Here is a 22998-nt window from a genome sequence, read left to right on the forward strand (position 1 = left end):
GTTACAAATCCACTAAAGGGGCAGAATTACCTATTTAATTTATGTAAACATATAAAATATTTTTAGGTTTTTATAAACCAGGCATTTGTTAGAGGGCTTCTGAGATTTGGGTCTATTTTCAACATTAAAGGAACTAGGTGAAAAGGCTCCAAAGTCTATTTTAGTGAAACAATTTCAGTTTGTAAGAGCTAGGTTTTGGGAGGGCACAGTGGCTCATGCCTGTAATCCCAGCACTTTGGGAGGCTAAGGCAGGCGGATCACCTGAGATCAGGAGTTCGACACCAGCTTGGTCAACATGGTGAAACCCCGTTTCTACTAAAAATACAAAAATTAGCCGTGTGTGGTGGCTCACACCTATAATCCCAGCTACTTGGGAGACTGAGGTGGGGGAATCGCTTCAACGTGGAAGGCAGAGGTTGCAGTGAGCCAAGATCATGCCACTGCACTCCAGGCTGGGTGACAGAGTGAGACTTCATCTCAAAAAAAAAAAAAAAAAAAAAAAAAAAGAGCTAGGTTTAAAAAAACATATTTCCCTAAATAAATAAGCATAGCAATCTATAAAGTGTGCTGAAAAGAAATTTAAAGTGTTTCAGAATAAAAGCTAATGTGCCCGAGTGTGGTAGCTCATGCCTGTAATCCCAGCACTTTGGGAGGCTGAGGCGGGCGGACCACCTGAGGTCAGGAGTTTGAGACCAACCTGGCTAACATGGTGAAACCCCGTTTCTACTAAAAATAAAAATAATTAGCTGGGCATAGTGGCGCATGCCTGTAATCCCAGCTACTTGGGAGGCTGAGGCAGGAGAATCACTTGAACCCGGGAGGCGGAGGTTGCAGTGAGCCGAGAGCGTGTCATTGTACTCTAGTTCAGGCAATGAAAGTGAAATTCCATCTCAAAAACAAACAAAAAACCAATGGTACTACCAAAGAAAAGATAAAAGAGCATATAAAATTATTTACTGGTGGAACACTTTTGTTAACCAACTTAACACTTCTAAATCATCTTGATATGGCAGTGCCAATAAGGCTGTGACCATCAAATTCAATGTAACCTAGGCTAACCCTCACTGAGCACACACACAGCCAACGTTGGGATCTCCTCCTAAGGAGGAGTCTTAGAGATAAGACAAAAGCATGGAGAAAGAAAGTGAAGATGAAACCCTGGGTGTGGGTAACAGTCATAGTGTTTTTGTATTACTAGTAATGAGGAGTATAAATCAGAGAAGTGTAGGAAGTCAGGATTTTAGAACACACTGCAGTATCTGCTACTCACCATAAGATTACTCATGAACAGCTCACATTGTTGTGGTTTGTGTTTACTTATAAAAGAAGCTGAAATTTATTTTCAGGACTTACTATGTAGCTTTATAAAGTGGGGGGGGGGGGTGGGAACAGTAAACAAAATACTGTTAATGAGTAATATTTCAAATTTAAAAACAAAATGTATTCATTTTGTTTTGTATGCCTGTATGCCTCCTGGAACCTTAGTATATAGGAGGGGTCCCCAACTCCTGCACTGCAGACTGGTACTGGTCCATGGCCCATTAGTAACTGGGCCGTACAGCAGGAGGTGAGCAGTTGCGGGAGGGAGACAAAAGTCAAATAAGATAGCAACTAGAGAGTACTTTTATTCTTAGTAAATAAAATGATTTATTTTCATCAATCTATATGTATACAGAATTATACAGATCTTTATTTTCTATTTTAGCCAAAGTCCCCTCTTTAATAACGTAATTAACTCTTTATTTCTATACTTCATAACTAGGAAGAAATATTAACAGATATATCCAGCACTTTTTTTTAATACTCCAGTGTAATCTAATTATATTGTTGCTATTATGTAGGAAGAAAATATGACGCCACTGTTCTGATAAGATTGCACAGGTCAGTGAAACACAGCTACAGGTTGTAGGATTTTTTACATTTTAAAACTTCATAAAACAATCATTCGCCATCAGTTGCTTTCTATAAAATATCTATTCTAGATGATGTATAAGATTCCATCTATGACAGGAGTCTACTATTTGCTGAGTTTGGCCTTAGGGGTATACATATGAATAAGGGGACAATTTAGGTTGGGATTCCCTACAACACTGACAACTTGAATATATCCTATTTATAAAAACACATAAGCTGTGTGGAACTTTTTAAAAAAGCTTTTAGAGTCACCTATCCAATTAAGTGTCTTCTTAAGAAATATTTTTAAAGCTATCAATAGCTTTACAATTGATAGCTTTAAAAATGTTTCCATAGAAAAGAAACAACAGTCCTCAACAGCTTTAAAAATGTTCCCATAGAAAAGAAAAACTCAACTGGTACTCAAAGAGAAGCATATTATACTGTAAAATGATGGAGAACTCTTCATAAACCCACTGGGCACCAGGGGAATAGAAGTATGGGCCTTGGCTGGTGGCAAAAAGAGAAGGAAAAAAGCCCCTGCATCGCGCGCCTCCAGGGGGCGCTCTTCACAGGCATTCTACATACACAGCACCCTCCCTGGAGCTGTGCTCTGCGATGAGGCTGAATGAGGCAAACCTAGACACCCTGTCTCTATCACTTACTGTGCGATTTTAAAGAAGTTATTTAGCCTCTCTATTCCTTAAATTTCTCACTTATAAAATGAAGATAATATTAAGGACATAAGTCATCGCCCGTTAGCAGATGTTTTAGAGCTGCACAGTCATTATGATGAGAACTGTCTTGTTGTTTTGCTATACATTTAACCAGCATTTCAAAATTCTTTCAGCCATTATCTCAACAAATACTTACTGAGTGCATTCTTTATGCCACACAGTGTTCTAGGCATTAGGGACACAAAAGTGAACCAAAGATTTAAAATTTCTGTTCTCATGTAGTTTATTAGTTTTAGTTCTACTGAGAAAGATGTAACCAAAAAAAAAAAAAAAAAAAAGTCAAGTGGAAACAGTAATACGAAGATAAATAAAAAAGCTTAAGGAGAGAATGTCAGTTTCTGTGTCTGTGCGTGGGATACCTGTTTTAGATAGGTGAGTCACAAAGGCTGCTTGGATAAGATCTTTGAGCAGAGACCCAAATGTTATGAGGAAGTCAGAGGCTTGTGACTATCTGTGGAATGTGTTCCAGGGTTGGAAACCAGCTGTACCTGTCCCTGTAGCAAGGCACGCCTGACAGCAAGGAGGCTGGCGAGGCTGTAGATGGGATGCACATGGAAGACTATGATAAGAGACCACGAGGCAGGACCTCTCTGACCCCATCAGAGAGGGAGCTGTGAGGCAGACCATGGAGGGCCTTTCAGACCACAGGATTTTGCATGCTATTTTGGGTGAGATGGATGGGAAGAAAACAGAGGGTTCTGCACAGAGGAGTGGTGTGATCTAACGGACATTTATAAAAACATCACACTGGCTGCTGTATGGAGAACAGACCTAGGGTGGGAGGGAGCAGACAGAAGACTCAACAGGACGGGTGCCAGCAACTGTGGCACACGCTTATAATTTAAGTAACTTCTCTAAATCTATTCTAGGATTTATAGTATGGCAAACTAACTTGACAATGAAGAGGTCTTTTCTCTCAGTACACGTTAAATTTACAAAGAAATATGCTTTAGAAAGTAAAAGCACTGTTTACATGAAAGGTTGGTAACTAATTATCAAAACTGTTCCACTTGGTTTTTGATTCACATGCATCAACAATTAGGTACAATTTGCTCTGTTGATTTCCTTAATCTCAGGAATTTGTCTCATCAAAATAAAAACTTGAAATGGGTACTAGGTACATGAAATTTTTTTTTTTTAAAAAAAGGAAAATTGGTACTAGAAATAACCTTTAAAGAGGATAAAAGCTGTGGTTGAAGCACAGCTTATGAGATTCCCTACAAACATTTTAAAATCACACTGTTAAGATTTCTGTGCCTATTGAACTAGAAATAATACTTTTCTGGAAAGATTTCTTCTACATTTGGCATATTAGCCAATGACTCTAAATAAGCTCACCTATAAATGGGATGGAAGCCAAGGAATCACCAGGCGGACTGGTACTCGAGGCTTTTCTTTCCTCCATTCTTTTTATGTGGACCTCTCGACGTGCATCATTGGGCAGCCAGCAGGTAGTGTCTGACCCAGTCTCCTGGTCATTTACTGCCAAGATGTAAGACTGATGCCTTAAAGGCTGTGGTGTCTGGCGTCCAGATGGAGGTTTTTCCCTTAGGATGACAGCTTCTTTATTATCTAAAGTATCTGATTGCTCAATTTCAGCCTCTTGTAAACTTAAATCTTGATTCCTTTGACTGATGGGTAGTTCTAAATCTGAAGTACCGGCGTTTTCACTCGACTGAGGGGCAGGCTTGGCAGAGGCTCCAGATAAAGAGGGGGATTTCCCAGTCTCCACTTGCTGATCGGAGGTGCTGTCAGTCCTTACCCATGTCTGCTGATTCAACAGACTATTCTGATGCAAGTGATTGACTGGTCTTTGGTCTTTGATAGAAACAAATGATTTCTGGCTAAATGATGGTTTTGTGACATGCGTCGAAGGAGCTTTCAGAGAATTACTTCGGACTTTCACAAGAGGTGACCTGTCTGGTGAAATACCCCGAGGCAGTGACATTCCACAAGTAGTCTGAAAATTTCTGTTTGACTGCAGTGCTTTTAGATCTGGCGGAATTTTTTTAAACTGTGACACAGATCCCACTCCTCTACCACTCAATCGCCTGTTATCAGAATTAACAACGCTTGGAGCCACAGTAAAATTGGAACCTCGAAAAGATTTATGAATTTCTTGCTGCCTAGGTCTTTCATAAATACCTCTTCTATCATCCTGTTCAGTAAACCCACTCCACTTGTAAGTCTGTTTTTTCTCTCCATTGGAATCAGGTATTGGAGTTCCAGAACTGACATTTTCTAAGTTTTCATCCTGTCCCTCAATATAATCCCATGAACGAGTTCTATGATTACTAAAACTAACAGATGGAGACGTCAGTGCTCCTTGAGATGCACTTCTTGGACAATACTTCATTAGCACAGAATCTTCCAGTCTTTCTTGGGACACACTGCGTTGCCGTATCTGGACAGACTGGGGCACTCGATCATGAGAGGTGCTTCGACGTCGTCCCTGCAAAGTAGTGCGGTTGGGGACGACCTGGTTATAATCCGTCGTGCTTTGAGATGCTGCTCTTAAACTATCTAATCTTTCTTGTATTGTCCGACAACCTATGTGCAATCGTCTGTTATCAATATACTCTTTGTAAGTTTTATAGTTTTTCCAGTCTATGTGCTGATGGGAATTCGGCGAATAGTGATTAACAGATACAGAGGGAGCCTCCACAGCTTGAGATCTGCTGCTTGAGATTCCATCAGAATGTCCACTGTAATTTCCAGATTTAAGTAAAATTCCAGAAGGTTCCAATGATCTGGAGCCTGCAGTCTGATGAATTAGATGAGTGGTGGGAATTGATAATGGTGGTGATGTGGTTCTTGACACTGTTTTTAAAGAGGTCTGCTCATTCACGCCATACCTCACTTCTTCAGTTCTATGTGAAGGACCTGCATGGTTGTTTCTATTGGATAACAAATCTACAACCTTCTCAGAAGGCACAATGACAGTCCTTACACTTTCATTGCAAACACACACTGCTGTGTTTGATTTTGCAACATCTGTTGGTGATGGAGGCACTTGTATTTCCATTCTATAGGCCCTGCCAGGTTGTGTCAGTACTGGTGTACTGGTTTGCTGTTTGCTCAATGATGAGTCAGGAGGAGATATTTCAACTGGCTGTGCCATGGCTGACGGGGCAGATGGCAGCCAGGGATAGCAGATTGGTGGAGGTTCAGGTATATTGCGGGCATTGCCACTATAAGCTTCGTTGCCTTTCAGGTAGGCATCTTGAGAATATGCCTGTATAGAAATGAGAGAAAGGTGTCACTGGAAACTCACAAAAAGAATAATAATTTCCATTTTTACAGTTCACTATTTTATCTGACTATGCCCTACCTCGTTCCTGAGTGACATTCACTATAGCATGCATGCAAATACAACATAAGGGTACTCTACAAATCTAGAAAGAGCTAGTCTCTCAGAAATCAAATACATTGTAGAATCTGCAACACATACAAATTACAATCACCTCTTTGCTCAAAACATGTGAAACTCATAAATTTCTACCCAACCAATTAGATGTACCCATATTGCTTCTAAAATTCTCCCCATTCAAGCCTTCTGATTTTTCAGCAGTCGACAGGTTAAATGGCTGCCAAATAAATCCCAGTAAAGGAAGATTCATGTATTTTGCCAGAGAAAAGGTGAAAATATTAAAAATCTTAAATGCATTTTAAGTACTACTACTATCATAAATTAAATCTAATTTATTTGAAGCATCTTGTCAATTAACCATTACAGAGTCCCTGAGAATAATCCATTTTGACAAACTAAGCCCATCAGCAGCCATGCTAAGTATTTTAATATTTAAAGTAAGAGAATACGCAAGTTTAAGAAATAAAGCACACACAATAAAGGCACAAAAATATGAAAAAAAGGTAACTCATCGTTCTGTATATAATTTATACTTTTATTTTAAGCTAATGCAAAAGTATATCATACAAATTTATTTGGTCTCTTTTACTTATTATGAGGAGACATTTCTCTATTACCAACAGGCAGGCATGCAGGTCAAATTGTTTTTTATCAACTATTTGTAAAATTATTCAGCAATATTTTTAAAGCCTTAAGAATAACAGAAATTAACTATAGAGACTTTACAAAACAGAGCTCATCAGTGCAACACAGGGGCTATGTTCAGCATCTGAGACAGGTGTGGTAATGCATCTTCCCCTAATCAAAACAAGCTTAACTCAAGACTATCAGCGTATCTTGTCTTTGCATTCGACAGCTTGCAAAGCTCAGGTGCAGCCACAAACATAACAGCAAAGTAGTAGGGACAGGAAGAGGGTGAGATACTTAAAAAAAAAAGAAATATATATATATATTTTTTTCACACACACATACACTGATGCAGGTAAATATTACGCTGTAGCATCAGTTATGTACAGGATACAAAAAAAACAAAAACAAAAAAACAAAAAAACAAAACCAAACATAAAAATAAAAAATAAGGATGGAAAACCATCTATCACAAACACATTCTGCAAATTAGTAAGATTAAATGATAGAGGGACTTCTCTAAGCAAACTGAACAGTTTTTAACAGATTGGCTTATTACAAATCTCTACAAAACATGACTTAAAAAGCAAGGAAATGGCTACTGTGCATTTCTTACCAGTGCTGTGACATCCTTTGTAAATTGTAGCTAGCAGAAAATAGGAAAACATAGTAGAAGCTGCTTACTGATATAAAGACAAAATCATGTTGTCATATTGATGCTGGAAACGGCAAGCTAAAAATACATCTATACTTGTTTCTCTGGAAGGTACCAAGAGAGGTAAAGGGCAGTGAAGCATAAAGAATAACTCCAGTATTCTTCTGAACATCTTTTTCTCAAGCTTTTATCTGATTCTTGTTTGATGTGTCTACCATTCTTGAAAGCAAAATACATCTGGTGACATGCATTCCTAACAAATATTTTCTTCAATATGCACTGCTGTCTGATAACATGCTACAAAGCTTCCCTCCACAAGAGCAACAGTGATGTCTCTCATTTCCCCCGAGCTTCTTCCATCTCTGCTTCCAGATGACGAAACGAATGCTCTATTATGCATTTAAAATAGTACAACCTCCTCCTTCCCCAGTAAATCAGAGCATAACCACAAGCTGTCAGCAGACTGCAGCTGCCTTTACACTAAGATTCAGGGGGAAAATGACTTTTAAGTAAGTTTCACTCAAAAATTAAGATCTTTCAACACTGTGCCTTTTGTACTATTGTATTAGTTTGCAAAAATAACTACTGGATACACATAAAAATATTACTTCCAGAATAATTCTTGTTAACCTATAATAAATATTATAGAACACAGACTAGAATGCAGTGAGAAATTAAAGCTAGGCATATAAAAGAAAACATGTGTACATAACATTTTTATGGCATGAATACCATTAATCCAAACATGCAGTTTGGGTATGTGCATTGACACACCAAGTCTATCTTTTCCATGCTGATTAGAATCCATACCAATACTTTTCTGCAATAGGAAAATTGTGTCTGGATGAGAAAATACTGTGCTATCTGGTAACAGCATTTCCCACAGTGTCCTTGTGTAATTTTATTATATACCACCTGAAAAGGAGGATGCGGGAGAGAGGTCCCCACGGTCAATGATGTAGAGTCACTTGGCAAGCAAGCTTTTTGATTTCTCAAAACCACTACGACATTAACGTACATTGTGAAAATCGAAGGGAAAATATAAACTTATTCACTACGGAGGCCATTTTTTTCCAGAGGTTTTAACAAAACTAGAATATCTACTTGTGTAATGTTATTCTAGAACTAGTATTTTAAAAATAACTCCTTTAATCAAATTTGGGAAGAAATATTGTTTAGTAATAGAAGTATATGGCTGGAACTATTAAAACCTGGGAATATTTTACATACTTCAGACATCTCTAATATTTCTGTATGGCAATTCTAAATGCTAAATAGTGTGCAATACAGTCACAGGTCCCCACTTCTGAGTTATCGCAAGGGGTCCTGAAATCCATACACATGCAGGCATTAACAGTGAACATCTCACACATGCAGTACTATTATCTAATGTAAGCAATATGGTTGAGATAATAAAATATGGATTCATTCAAGAACATTTTTCACAAAATGTACATTGTGAAACTTCAAAGTACAAACTTATTCACTAGGGAACCTATTTTTTTTCTGCAGAGGAAAAATAATTAGAATATCTGCTTGAGAAATGCTGTTCTAAAACTTTTTTTTTTTTTTGAGACTGAGTCTCACTCTGTTGTCCAGGCTGGAGTGCAGTGGCGCAATCTTGGCTCACTGCAACCTGTGCCTCCTGGGTTCAAGCGATTCTCCTGCCTCAGCCTCCCAAGTAGCTGGGATTACAGTCATGAGCCACCATGCCCAGCTAATTTTTGTATTTTTAGTCGAGGTGGGGTTTCACCATGTTGGCCAGGTTGGTCTCGAACTCCTGACCTCAAGTGATCCATCCACCTGCCTCGGACTCCCAAAGTGCCAGGATTACAGGTGTGAGCCACCATGCCCGGGTAGAACAATGTTTTAAAGATATGTCTTTTATTCAAATTTGAGGAGGAATATTATTTTTGAAACCAATGTCATAAGAATTACATATTCAGTATTAACAATTTTGAATTTTAGTTAGGTTTTAAGCCCAAATGGATACTTTACAACATATGTAGGTGTTTTGATAGAAATAGACATTTAATTTTTTCCCAATTGACTAGCTCTTGTGAATTCAACAGAATATGACAAAACATTTTAAGCCATTTTTTCCATTCAGCTTTTTTGTATATCACTTCACATTCCTTCTTGAGTTTTCTTTACCCTTGTACTTAAGTATTATGCCTTATAGGAGTTTAAATAGCTTGTTTTTTAAAACTGAAGCCTTCTCTAATGAAAACAGAATAGTGGCAGCCCTGTTTTGCCTACTAGATACAAAAAGCTCTAAAAAAGCGGGGGAGGAGGAAGAGGAAGGAAATAAGAAAGATGACCCAAAGAATTCTTCCTTTGGAATTAGAACTCTAAAGGGTATGTTAAATACAACTTAATACTAACAGCCTGGATCTTGATTATATGTACAGTGCCTAATAGTAACTAAATAATCCTAAAATAATCTTCTAGTTCATTTTTTACACAGTCACATCAAAATCACCATGACCATACCTATGATACTGTGTATTAAATGGTAAACAAAACAGAGGAAAAAAAAAAAAAACCCTGAATAAAAAAGGTGGTAAGATTAAAATTCCTGCCTTTCAATTCATCTTTAACAGGTTATTAATTTAATGCCACTACCTATGATAAAAGCAAGAATAACTTCATGTTTGTTGGTAGATGCCAAACATGCCAGCGTAGGGAATGGGAGAAGGTGATGGTATAGATGGAGAAGGACTTTCTTTTTTTATACCTTTCTGCGTTATTTCAAATATCTTCAACCAGCATATGCTATTCTTGTAATTACTTAAAAACAGATTTTAAAAAATTACAAAGTAAACTGCTGCTAACTTGCAAAATATGAAAGAACCCTCCAGAATCAAACTCTTGCTTCCCTTACTCTAGGCCGGACCACCTAGATATACACTTGACAAATGGCTAATCTTAAATAGGATATTATACTGATTATAAAACACATGAAATGCTTATTTTAAAAGTAATTCTAATAAACCTCAAGAAATAGTTAAAATTACATTTTTCAACTTATATCACATATCCATAGAGCAGCAAAAAAGAAAACTGGACTCAGAACCCCAAGGTTCACGTTAGAATAACAGTTCCGATACCAACTGGCAGGGTGACTTATGGTAAAGCCAACTAAACAATTCATCTCCACTCAACAGCAGTATAGGACTGTGGTTTAGAGTACAGGCTTTCATCTCAGACCTGCCCAAGTTCAAATCCTTATACCATTTGCTTTCTTCCTTATTATACCAGACACGCTGTTTAACTTTGCTGTGTTTAACATAGAACAGCATAAAGTAGGTTTAAAATGTCATGGCCAAATATTAGACATACCCAAGAATCTCCAGAGTTACAAAAACCGATTAACTTAAAATTTAATTTTTGAGTCAATGGAGTCAAATGCTTAACAAAATATCTTCGGTGATGAACCAAGAGGAATGCCCCGATCTAGTTCTCCTACCACTATTTCACTCAGGGAAGTATTCTCTTTGGTCAGTGCTGTGGTCTGAATGTTTGTGTGTTCTCCTCCCCCAATCTGTACGTTGACACCTAATCACCAATGTGAATGAGTTAGGAGATGCGGCCTCTGGGAGATGATTGGGTCATGAGGGTAGACCTCATGTATGAAATTAGTCACCTTATAAAAGAGACCACAGAGAGCTGTGTCAGCCCTTCCACCAAGTGAAGACACAGTGAAAAGGTACTATCTGTGAGAAAATGGGCCCTCATCAGACACCAAGTCTACCTGAGCCTTGACCTTGGGCTTCCGAGCCTTCAGAATGTGAGAAATAAATTTGTTTATAGTCCATGCAGTCTAACGTATTTTGTTACAGCAGCAGCCCAAATAGACTGAGAGTCAGGATCACTGTTTAGGTGACTGGATTGGTGTGGCTATTTCATTCATGCATAGGTAACATTTAATGGGGAAACAAAACCATTCTGGTTTTTGAAAATAAAATAAAAAACCTTTTTATTTTGCAATAAATACGAACCTGCCTAAGATACTGGAGTCTAAAATATTACAACAAAATACTGTCAAAATGATTAAAATGAATGTAATACTATTCATATTGTTAAGCTGGAAAATATATGCTGGTTTAGAAAATGAGGCTGCCAAGCACAGGATGACTATTACTAGCAGTAGTTTAAAAACAGAAATGAATTATTCTTAATTTTACTTCATGGTTTTCAACATTCTGTCATTGTCATCCACGAATTATGAAACCTATAATCATATACCTGTCCTTACATGAGTCAAGTTTTAAGCCAAATTAAATTTTCTAGGCCACCTCTCAAAGGCAAGCAGAACGCTTCTAAAATAATTTGGTCTGTATATCACTTCAGGAAAAGAAAAAAAACCTCCATGCACTACCCAATCCTGTTGCCCAGGCAAACATATATACCCTACAAGTGTTTCCATGGGCAAATGATTTTTACAGTGGCTGTAAAAATGTTCACATTACCCATTGCTTTTCTTTACGATAGATTTTCAACCTCATGGGAACAAATACATCTTTAAAAGCACATATTTTGAATAACAAATTTAAGATCTGCATAAGTACTTCTGAAGACCGCTTAAAGAACATTTTAACTCTGGAATATATGTCAGAGACAGAGAATTATATACTCCTTTGATTTCTTAATGAATTACACTACATTCAAATGTGAATTAAGGATAGGTTTAAAAGTAGGGTTTTCTTTTATGATTAAAGGCATGTGCTTTTATTTCTTAATGATTACGGTAATTCAAATACCATGTTTTAAAAATACATTTTATGTTACAGTATACCAGAACTCTTTACTGCTGAGCCTTGAAGATCTGTATGCTCATGTTATTTACTAAACTGGTTTTTCTCTGTTTCTGGGATACTTTATATTTTACTTTCACTTTAGATTTACTTAAATAAAATATAACAAGACAGACTATTCTAGAACATGAATGAGTAACAGAAAAAAACTAATTTTTCTTTAAGTAACCTATTTTTCGATTAATCATATCATTACAAAATTATTCCTTCCATTGCATGAAGTGGTTTGCTGCCCTTCATCAATCACACTGCAGGATATCATGGCGATTCTGCATTTAATTGCTTCCTTGCCAGCCATTCTGTGAAATGAGCACTGTTCCAAGAGCCATCCAACCAGTGCCTTCACCTTGGCAAGGAAAGGGTCTACTGAAGATCAGAGAACAGTTCAGTTTCAGAAGCTGATCCTGTCTTCAAGCCTTCAGATTTGCAAGGAGGAAGCCAGGTAAATCCTTCGCTACCATTATACATCATCTTCTTTATAAAAAGAGCACTAGAGAAGAATTCCCTATTTATTTCTAGTCTAGTGATTTTCACAGCCATTCGTGTCTGTGATTATGTCTGCTACATGATCACTATGCTGAATTGTCAGGGTAAGAACTCTACAACCACTTTTGCATGCCCAGGAAAACTGCAGCTAACTGTACCTGCCTCCCTGAGCCTCCCAACTCCAACTGAACTGTGTACTTCAGAAGAGTAAGTGTTTTCAGTACTAAGCCATTCATACAGAAAATCTACATGCCTTGAAAACGTGGGGTTAATCCCCATGAGTTTCACTCCATTATAGTTTACACGTCAGTGAATGACTCTTTAGGATCAGCTTTAGTGATTTTTTTTGTAAAACATGTTTACAGATTATTTAGGGCCTTTGATGAGCTAAGTTCAAACTACTGCCTTACAAATGAAGAACATTACTATACCATTTCTATTACCATGACAAAGAGTGGATAAAGCTCCCTGCTTTTCTTGAATTTAGCTATAGGTAATAAGAAAAAAACCCAATTATTCACCAAAAAGAATTAAAAATAAATACTTCAGTGGCCACTGCCATTTCCTAGATCTAACTGTTAGTTATCAGTATATTACTTAAAGAGTTTTTTCTATTTTATTCTACTGAACTGCAAAATCAATGGAAGGAAAGTATTATTTTATTGAATGAAATATATATGTGTGTGTATATATATGTATGTGTGTGTGTATATATATACACATATATATACACATAGAGATTTTTTTTTTTTTTGAGATGAAGTTTCACTCTTTAGTCCATGCTGGAGTGCAGTGGCACGATTTTGGCTCACTGCAACCTCTGCCTTCCAGTTTCGAGCAATTCTCCTGCCTCAGCCTCCCAAGTACTGGGATTACAGGTGCCTACCACAAAGCCCAGCTAATTTTTGTATTTTTAGTAGAGATGGGGTTGCACCATGTTGGCCAGGCTAACCTTGAACTCCTGACCTCATGATCTGCCCGCCTCGGCCTCCCAAAGTGCTGGGATTACAGGCATGACCCACCGCACCCAGCCGAAATTTATATTTTTATCATCTTGCACTCTGAACTCTTCCTTTGGTCCAAGGATGAACTAGAAGGCAACACTAGGCCAAACGCTTTAGGAATCTCATTCTAAATGACAGCAGTAAGAGTTCACTGTAGAATCAACATAACATTTCCATGTCACTTAATTGCAAAAACTTGACAATGGTATTTTTGGTCTGATTTTTGTAAAATGTAGAGAATTCCAGATTCTGTAAAAGGAACTAGAGGGTTTTTAAATTCTAGAATTTTTTTTTTAATTCAATCTTTAATACTTCCATCCCAAAAATATTTTCCTAACATTCATGACTGTAAAACAACTCATATATGAATAAATAAAACTTACCACTTGGAGAATGTCTTCATCTTTTGGCATAACACTAAGTTCCAATGTTGTATCACTGAAATTGAATATATATACTATTTTAGGAGAGGTAGAAGTGTATCAAAAGACTTAATGGAAAAACAGTTAAATCAGAAGTATTTTTTAAATTGTTTAAGAGTTTACTTTTGGTATTTTTTTTTTTTTTTGAGACGGAGTCTCGCTGTGTCGCCCAGGCTGGAGTGCAGTGGCGCGATCTCGGCTCACTGCAAACTCCGCCTCCTGGGTTCACACCATTCTCATGCCTCAGCCTCCGAGTAGCTGGGACTACAGGCGCCCGCCACCACGCCCGGCTAGTTTTTTGTATTTTTAGTAGAGATGGGGTTTCACCATGTTAGCCAGGATGGTCTCGATCTCTTGACCTCGTGATCCACCCGCCTGGGCCTCCCAAAGTGCTGGGATTACAGGCTTGAGCCACCGCACCCGGCCTATTTTTGGTATTCTTACATCTTTATTTTTAAAATCAAATCATTAGAATGAGAAGAAATCACCTTCATATACATAAGTTAACTATACACAAAAGAGGGACGGACCCCTGGCATGTTTGTGCTATTCATTATCAGTAAAGTCTTCTTCATAACATGTTTCTAATTTAGAAATATAAAGTATGTTGCTTATATTAAATAGTCCCAAGACAAAACTCTTAACAATATCAGTATACAATTATTTATTGTTTTACTCAAGTCACAAAACAAATTATAGATTGTCATATATTCTGTTCATCAAGTTAAAATTCATTAACATCAAAGAACCCTCAAATTTAATATTTTAAATAATTTCTTTTTTTTTTTTTTGAGACTGAGTCTCACTCTGTCACCCAGGCAGGAGTGCAGTGGTGCAATCTTGGCTCACTGCAACCTCTGCCTCCTGGGTTCAAGCAATTCTCATGCCTCAGCTTCCCGAGTAGCTGGGACTACAGGCACGCGCCACCACACCCAGCTAATTTTTCTATTTTTTAGTAGAGAGGAGGGCTCACAACGTTGGCCAGGCTGGTCTCGAATTCCTGACCTCAAGGGACCTGCCCACTCTGGCCTCCCAAAGTGCTGGCATTACAGGCGTGAGCCACTGCGCCCAGCCAACTAATATTAAACATGTTAATTGTGCAATATTCCCTCCTGGCCTCGGAAGTGAAGGAAATCGCTTTACCATCACAACGACTGAGATGACTCATTTTTAATAACTATATAACATTTCAACTATTTGCTTTCTTGCCTATGATTTACTTTTAGTGCCTTTGCAGGGATAGCTCAAAGTCTAATTTTATTTTGGTTCTGTAAATTTCCTGTTGAAAACGATAGAGAAATTTCCTTAGGTTTTGAAAGTTCAAAGGGGTAAACACAACTGAATCCTGTGATCTGGAGTTACGTACAGATACGGCAAAGGCACCGGGCGAAGTGGCTCACACCTGTAATCCCAGGCTGAGGGAGGCAGATCACTTGAGGTCAGGAGTTCGAGACCAGCCTGGCCAACATGGTGAAACCTCGTCTCTACTAAAACTACAAAAATTAGCTGGGCATGGTGGCAGGTGCCTGTAATCCCTGCTACTCAGGAGGCTGAGGCAGGAGAACTGCTTGAACCTGGGAGGCGGACACTGCAGTGAGCCGAGATCACGCCATTGCATTCCAGCCTGGGCAACAAGAATGAAACTCCCTCTCAAAAAAATAATAAAATAAAATAAAATAAAAAGTTATGGCAAAGGCAGTGCTACTATCTCCACCAAATGCTAACAGTATCATAGATTTTCCCCCAATACAGTCAAGAGATTAAGAAACAATCAAATAACAACAAAAAAAACCAAAATAACCTACTGGTATCTCTTCTTAACAGATTTGAATCATTATGTTTTGTTTCATAAATGCTCAGATTATGCTAAACCCATGAGAACCACAGGTTCAAATAAATTTAACCAGTAAAATATGTAGGTACTTTTATTTCAATATTTAGCATTGGTAGAAACTGATGTTTCGATAAACTCCTGCACAAGGACACATCTGTTTGTTTTTGTTCTGAGACAGGGTCTCACTCTGTCACCCAGGCTAGAATGCAGTGGCTCTATCAAGGCTCACTTGATTGACCTCCTGGACTCAGGTGATCCTCCCACCTCAGTCTCCCAAGTAGCTGGGACAACGGACACACACCACCACGCCCAGCTAATTTTTTGTATTTTTTATAGAGACAGGGTTTCACCATGTTGCCCAGGCTGGTATCAAATTCCTGGGCTCAAGTGATCTGCTCACCTCAGATTCCCAAAGTTCTGGGATTACAGGCATGAGCCACTGCACCTAGCCTGCAGGGACACATGTTACATTAATACACTGCAGAATCTCTAGGGCTTTGTGCTGCATTACCCATTTGCTACCAACTGCAGAGAGAAGAAACACAACTTTTTTAATGGAAATAAAATTATGAAAAAATATTTCTCTAATATTCAAATTGATTTTAGTGGTTGAAGTGTTATTACTCTGAAAGATGAACTGCACCAGGAATAGAAGAATTAATGTAGATTTTGAAGAAAACAATGATTAAGTTGGTTTTTAAAGAAGAGATATTAACAAATATACTAAAAATCTTTTAAGTTATGGGCTGACAAAACATATCGTTGTACTTGTGATGATCTAAATTATTTTGAGGAAAAAAATTTTGGCAAAATCTGTTATCCCTTAGAGAGGCTTTAAATTCATTATCAACATTAGAGGCAATATTCAAGTTGTTTTCTGTTAAAATCCTATTAAATATTAAAACATTAAAGAAAATACTCTGAGATCAATTAATCATGACCATGTCATTTAATTGTAAGAAATGGCAATGTATTAGGGCATTGGCGTAAATAATTTAGATTGCACCATGAGCCACTCTAGATATGGTTAGGAGAGCTTGATAAAAATCTTCAGAAAATGAAGAACTGCACTGCAATTACAGACAGGTGACTTTGGCCAACAGAAAGCATTAGATAATCCAAAAGTTCCTATATTTGAATCTGAGAAGAACCTCTTACAACAGAGTGACGATCTGACTGGGCTCAGATCCATGGCCTAACCTTGACAGAAATTCAATATGGTAATAAATGGTTATTTGTAATTTGGAAAAATTTTCTGGTTGTGTGGGTGAAAGACAGTAGGACTAAATGATCTTCAAGGTCTCATAGACAGTCACTCTATAAATACATATCTAACTTCAGAGCTCAAAATCCTATTATTCTGTAAAATGCAGGCAGACAAATGGATTAAAAGGGAATGTCTTGTTGTCTTGGTTACAACAAATGAATTAATTTAGGAAGATTATTCAAAAGGATACTTAAAAGTAACATACCCCAGTAAGAGGTTTTAAAATAAATTATGTATGCATTTATTTATATATTATAAACAAATTATACATTTGTCACTTCAAATAAAAGGGGTAAACACAGTAAATCTAAAATGTGTGCCTCTCAGCCTCTATGGGATTTTAATCATAGACCTGATACATCTGTCAAGCCAAAGCCACCAACTAAGCTATCCTCAGATAGCTGGTCCTTGGCAACTCTCAAATGCATTATATCTGAGGGAAAGTTCCACATCTCCTTGTTACCACAGTTCCTTATAAGAACAGAAGATTATAGTAAATCTATGTGCTCTACTGATTTGTAAAACCCATCTTTGGCCAAAATTAATGTTTTAAGAGTCTTACCTGTTTTGAATTAAAGCAATTACTTGGGAATAGGTTTTGCCAATAACACTTTCTCCATTGACTTTTATAATTCGGTCACCTTCAAAGAGAAGTTAAAAAACATATGAGAAATCCTGCAGAAAGTCACTTTTGAACACTTTTGAAATATTTCTTGAATAATGTCCTTATTTTTAATGTGGTATATATTAAAATAAAAAAATACAGAATTGTAAATTATAAGTATAATTATATTACAAAATAATTATATGAATATCCTAGCTTATTACTTTTAAAGTATCTTATTACTTTTAAAGTATTTTTTAAATACATTTAATATATCCAGCTTTTTGTGAAACTAGCCACGTTCTAAGTAAGAGTTCCAGTCATTACTGAATTGAGAAATTTCGAAAGGTCTAGTCACCAGGGGACCAGTGCTATACTACTTATGCTCCTATCAGTTGTTTCCTGAGTTGCAGAACTAATTATCTCTCCACTTACCTTGTCTTTTTTTTTTTTTTTTTTTTTTTTTTTTTTTGAGACAGTCTCACTCTTGTCGCCCAGGTTGGAGTGCAGTGGTGCAACCTCTGCCTCCCGGGTTCTTTCTACTCTGAGTAGAGTAGAAAGGAAAAGACAGAAACAAAGAACAGAGGACAGAAAGAACAGAGGAAAGAAGAAAATAGACAAAAATGCACTTGCTGTGTGCTTATCACAGCATATCTCCACTTCATCTTCCCAATCATGTCGGGCTTAAAATATAACAGATAATACATTCTAAAGAAATCCCATATGCACACTAATATTCATATTATACATATTAATGATATTTAAATCAGGCTTACTTTAAGTGTAATAAAAAAAATAACTAAGGTGAGTAATACATTAACAGCACATCCTTACAAATCTTAGCAATGATGTCCACTACTTTCTAATATTTGTAGGTGAAAATATAGCATTTTATTTAAAAGGCAGTGAAATATAGTTTTTCAATAATTCCCATTTTAAATTGTTTGATGTTTAAAAAACAAAAGAAAGTAACTATTTTAGAGTGTGCACTAGCATAAATGAAATCTCTACTTAGGTTTTATTAAAATCACAAATCACAAAACATTTTAGAACAAAGAGCTACTACATCCAGCCAATTAGGCCACATACACTGACACCTTCAGATGAAGCCAGGCTTACACTGCATTGGAGACTTAAGCCACTCTTTGTGCTGCAAATTAATTAACTCAACTCTGGCAGATCAGGCACTTCCAGAACTTAAAAATCCAAGATCATTTCACATATATCATATAAATACCTTCATCATTTTGCTACTTTGTAATCCTTTGTGAAAATTCAATGCATGAAAAATATGTCCCTTAAAAGAGCCTCTAAGAGTCTATTATCTGTGTGGTAATTAAAAGTGCTCACAGTGTATCAATTTATATTGTTATTTCTGTTCAAACTCATCCATTTGGGCATCAAGAAACATAATTAGTTCTCAAAATTAGTAACAACAGATGTGAAGGAAAAGGAAAAAGCATACAGAAAGATGCAAAAGGAAAAAATATCAAACCTGAAATATGGAAGACATAAAGTAAAAAAGAAATTAAAAGGTACTGTTTAAAGAAGAGTATCAGTACCTGTACATAATCCAGCTTCAAAAGCAGGTCCTCCTTGTTTAACTTGTTTAACAAATATGGTATCCATTGGTTCCAAGCGGTTTCTTTGTTTTCCTGTTGCAGAGAAGCCCAAAGCATGATTTTACTTCACAATACCTTACTAAAATATCAAAATATAAAATAGTATTTGAGACAATTAAGCAAATATTTTTAATGAAGTATTAAATATATATCCTGAATTTGGATGCTAAAATTATGATGCAAGAGTTTTCATTAATTCAAACATTTATTTTGCTTCTTCCATAACATAATGACAACCACAACACTGTAATGCTTTCCATTTACTTGCTACATTCCGTATGTCAGTTGCCACACTAAATACTGTACATACCTCAGAGCTAATTTCCATAGCAAGTAAGTGCTACTACTACCATTCATAAAAGAGGAAACTGAAGCTTAGAGGGATTAAATAAAGTCTCCAAGGTCACATAGCTAACAAGTGCCAAAGCTGATTACACAGGCAGTACTCACTCTACTGCTTTTGTTTTTTGTTTTGTTTGGTTTTTTTTGAGATGGAGTCTCACTCTGTTGCCCAGGCTGGAGTGCAGTGGTGCAATCTTGGCTCATTGCAACCTCCACATCCCGGGTTCAAGTGATTCTCCTGCCTCAGCCTCCTGAGTAGCTGGGACTACAGGTGCACGCCACCATGCCCGGCTAATTTTTGTATGTTTTAGTAGAGATGGGGTTTCACCATATTGGTTAGGCTGGTCTCAAACTCCTGACCCTGTGATTCGCCTGCCTCGGCCTCCCAAAGTGCTGGGATTACAGGTGTGAGCCACTGCGCCTGGCCTCTGCTGCTTTTTAACACTGCATTGTGCTAATAAGCTTTAAAATGCAACAATGAATAAGACATATTCCTTTCCCTTCAGGGAGTCTGGTAGGAGGAGAAAGACATACAAACAAATAACAGTGTAATATAAAAAACAATCAGAGACAAATACAAAATACAGTCATGGCAATGAGGAGAGCATGATCAACCCCGTAAGCTGGAATTTCACAGGCTGTTTTCCATGGATCATTGGCATTAACATCTAAGGTACTTGCTAAAAATGGATGTTTTGGAGTCTGACCAGAAATCTGCTTTGTCAACAAGTTTCCCAGGTGATCCTAATACACATTAAATTTTGAGAACAACTAGTTGTTTCAGTGAAATAGAAGTCAATGACAAATTCGCAGATGAGAGGACATTTAAGCTAAGCGATAAATAGCACAAGTATTGTGGGGGAAGAAGGAGGTACACGGTAGTTCTCAAAGTGTGGTCCCCAGGACCAGCAGCATCAGTATCACCTGGGAATATGTTAGAAACGCAAATTTGTGGACCCCGCCCTAGATCTCCTGAATCAGAAACTCTGAGGTGATTGCAATGCACACTTAAGTTTGAGAATCACTGAAGTAGAAGACACAGTCCTGACCCTTAAAGAAGAATGTAATAGAGAAAATAAGGCATATACATGTGTTGAGTAACATGATACTACCTGTTAAACAGCAATACTGAGCAAAAAATGATTGAGTGTCAAATATAAAGAGTTCATAATTATTGCCATATAAAACTGAATTGTTACCATAGTGTATGCACCAAGATGGCTCAAAAGAAGTTATTTAATAAAGGAATATCTATCATTAGCTCCCCTTAAATACTTAGCCATTTATTCTGAAAGATGCCCTCTAAAGCAATGAATGGCTAGATTTCAAAGGCAATGGGGCATAGCAGAAATTGCTTGTTTTAGAAGCCAGCAGACATCAGTCCAAATCCCTTCCTTTGCCACTTGAAATTTTCTGTGTGTGCTGCACTTTTTCTTCATAAAACTTACAACTCACTACCTAAAATTACATTTTTATTTGCTTATATGTTTGTTGTATATCTCTCTAACATAAAGAGCAGGAATTTTTGCAATGCTCACTAATATCCATAGCACAGAGCAGGCATTCAATAAATAATTATTCAACGAATTAATACATTTATTATTTAGTTTAAATCACACAAGCCCTCAAGATGGGCATTATGATCCTAAAATTGCCATTTGAGTGAAGAGGAAAAAGAGACTCAGTAAGTTGCTAAGAGGCAGCGTAGGGATTTGAATCCAGGTCTGAATTCAAGTGTGGCAATTCCATGCCGCCTCAAAACTGAAAGTGATTCATTTCTCAAGCTCTACTGTGTTCAAGTAGACAGTCCATCTGCAATTAATTTAAAAGGAAAAAAATACTTTCTTATCAATTCAAGTCACTTAAAATGCAAACGCTGAATTCCGATCAAGTTGGTGATCGGGTTAGGTCACTCTGTGGTCAATCTAAAATTTACAATAGTTGGCATTAAAGAAAAAACATCTATATTCTTGGCTAGAGATCTAAAGGCTTAGTAAGTTTTGTTGCATCAAGTCACTGCTTTCACGGAAAGATTTATATAATAAAAGAGAAGAACATTTTTCCTATTAACGTCTTCTAGTCCACTGTGTCTCAAAGGTGATTATATCATACTTAAAAATACAAAATGTAAATGACCATTAATGAATTCTACAAAATAATAAAACGTTGGGTAGCAATGTGGTGACTTCAGAAAATTCTGATAGAAAATTTCACTTACACAGAATAGAGGTGTTCCAAAATAATGTGGTGTTAATTCTATAAAAGAAATACTAATTTTGAAATAACTGCCGTTGTAAAGTCAGACACACTTTGTCATTGACAAATCTTTCAATATACTATGCCTGAAAACATATGAAGATGGAACAGATTAAAATAGAGTCCAGTCCTATAGCAAGCACTGTTACATCTGCTGAGAGTTGCACTTTTAATTCTTGTTCACTTTTTTTTTTTGAGACAGAGTCTCGCACTGTTGCCCAGGCTGGAGTGCGGTGGCATGATCTCGGCTCACTGTAACCTCTGTCTCCCAGGTTCAAGCGATTCTCCTGCCTCAGTCTCCTGAGTAGCTGGGATTACAGGTGCCCACCACCATGCCTGGCTAATTTTTTTGTATTTTTAGTAGAGACGGGGTTTCACTATGTTGGCCAGGCTGGTCTCGATCTCCTGACCCTGTGATCCGCCCTCCTCGGCTTCCCAAAGTGCTGGGATTACAGGTGTGAGCCACCGTGCCCAGCCTCTTGCTCACTTTCCTTTCTGAACTTTCTCCAAAAATCTGACTTGTTACCTAGATATCATCCAATTCCTCCTAGAGAGAGAAAAACATTTCCCGTAAGTATCCCTTAAAGATAAGCAGATTTCACTAAGAAATACACTTTTCTTCAATTTCTATACACCTTGGCTCTATGTCTTGAGTTAAACACTTGACTCATGAATTTTAAGAGTGTCTTCTTTTTAAGGTACGTGCTCCGCAATTTTGCTAGAACTGGAAATCAAAAGTATCACATTTAACACGTGTGTCATTCACAAGCTCTCTCAGGTCTATAGCTTTTATAAGTAAATTTCTAGATATGCAGAACTGAAAGCCTGATCCCGAACCGTGGTAATTCACCAGGAAAAATGACTCCTTACTTCGCTGTATGATTACTCAGCAGACCCAGATGGCTTCCCTGGCAATTCTTAGTAAAAGTATCTTTCAATTCCACATCTGTATTTTATAACTTCTCGATTTTTTGAGAACACATGGGACATGTTTCAAAGAACTGTTAAATACCTTACTCAAATATCATTTCCTAACCTTATCAAAAGAGAGTATGTCTTTTT

General features: G+C 37.2%; 1 protein-coding gene across 12 annotated transcripts in view; it reads right to left on the reverse strand.

Moving 5' to 3' along the window:
- ARHGAP21 (Rho GTPase activating protein 21) overlaps window positions 1–22998 on the reverse strand; it is a 135281-nt gene that overhangs the window by 31091 nt on the left and 81192 nt on the right. For 9 of the 12 annotated variants that reach the window (XR_005235191.2, XR_005235192.2, XR_005235193.2 and 6 more), the window contains exons 5-9: window positions 19279–19371; window positions 17675–17753; window positions 13973–14027; window positions 7244–7273; window positions 3969–5865 (exon numbers count right to left, since the gene is read on the reverse strand). Coding sequence is in view for 9 of the 12 variants with exons in the window: in XM_008002539.3 (XP_008000730.3) it covers window positions 3969–5865; window positions 7244–7273; window positions 13973–14027; window positions 17675–17753; window positions 19279–19371 (2154 nt within the window). In the remaining 3 variants the exon portion in view is untranslated. The remainder of the gene's footprint in view (window positions 1–3968; window positions 5866–7243; window positions 7274–13972; window positions 14028–17674; window positions 17754–19278; window positions 19372–22998) is intronic. The other 3 variants (XM_037983487.2, XM_037983488.2, XM_037983489.2) reach the window with 1 other exon arrangement.

The sequence above is a fragment of the Chlorocebus sabaeus genome, chromosome 9 (assembly GCF_047675955.1).
Source record: "Chlorocebus sabaeus isolate Y175 chromosome 9, mChlSab1.0.hap1, whole genome shotgun sequence".
Taxonomy (NCBI): Eukaryota; Metazoa; Chordata; class Mammalia; order Primates; family Cercopithecidae; genus Chlorocebus; species Chlorocebus sabaeus.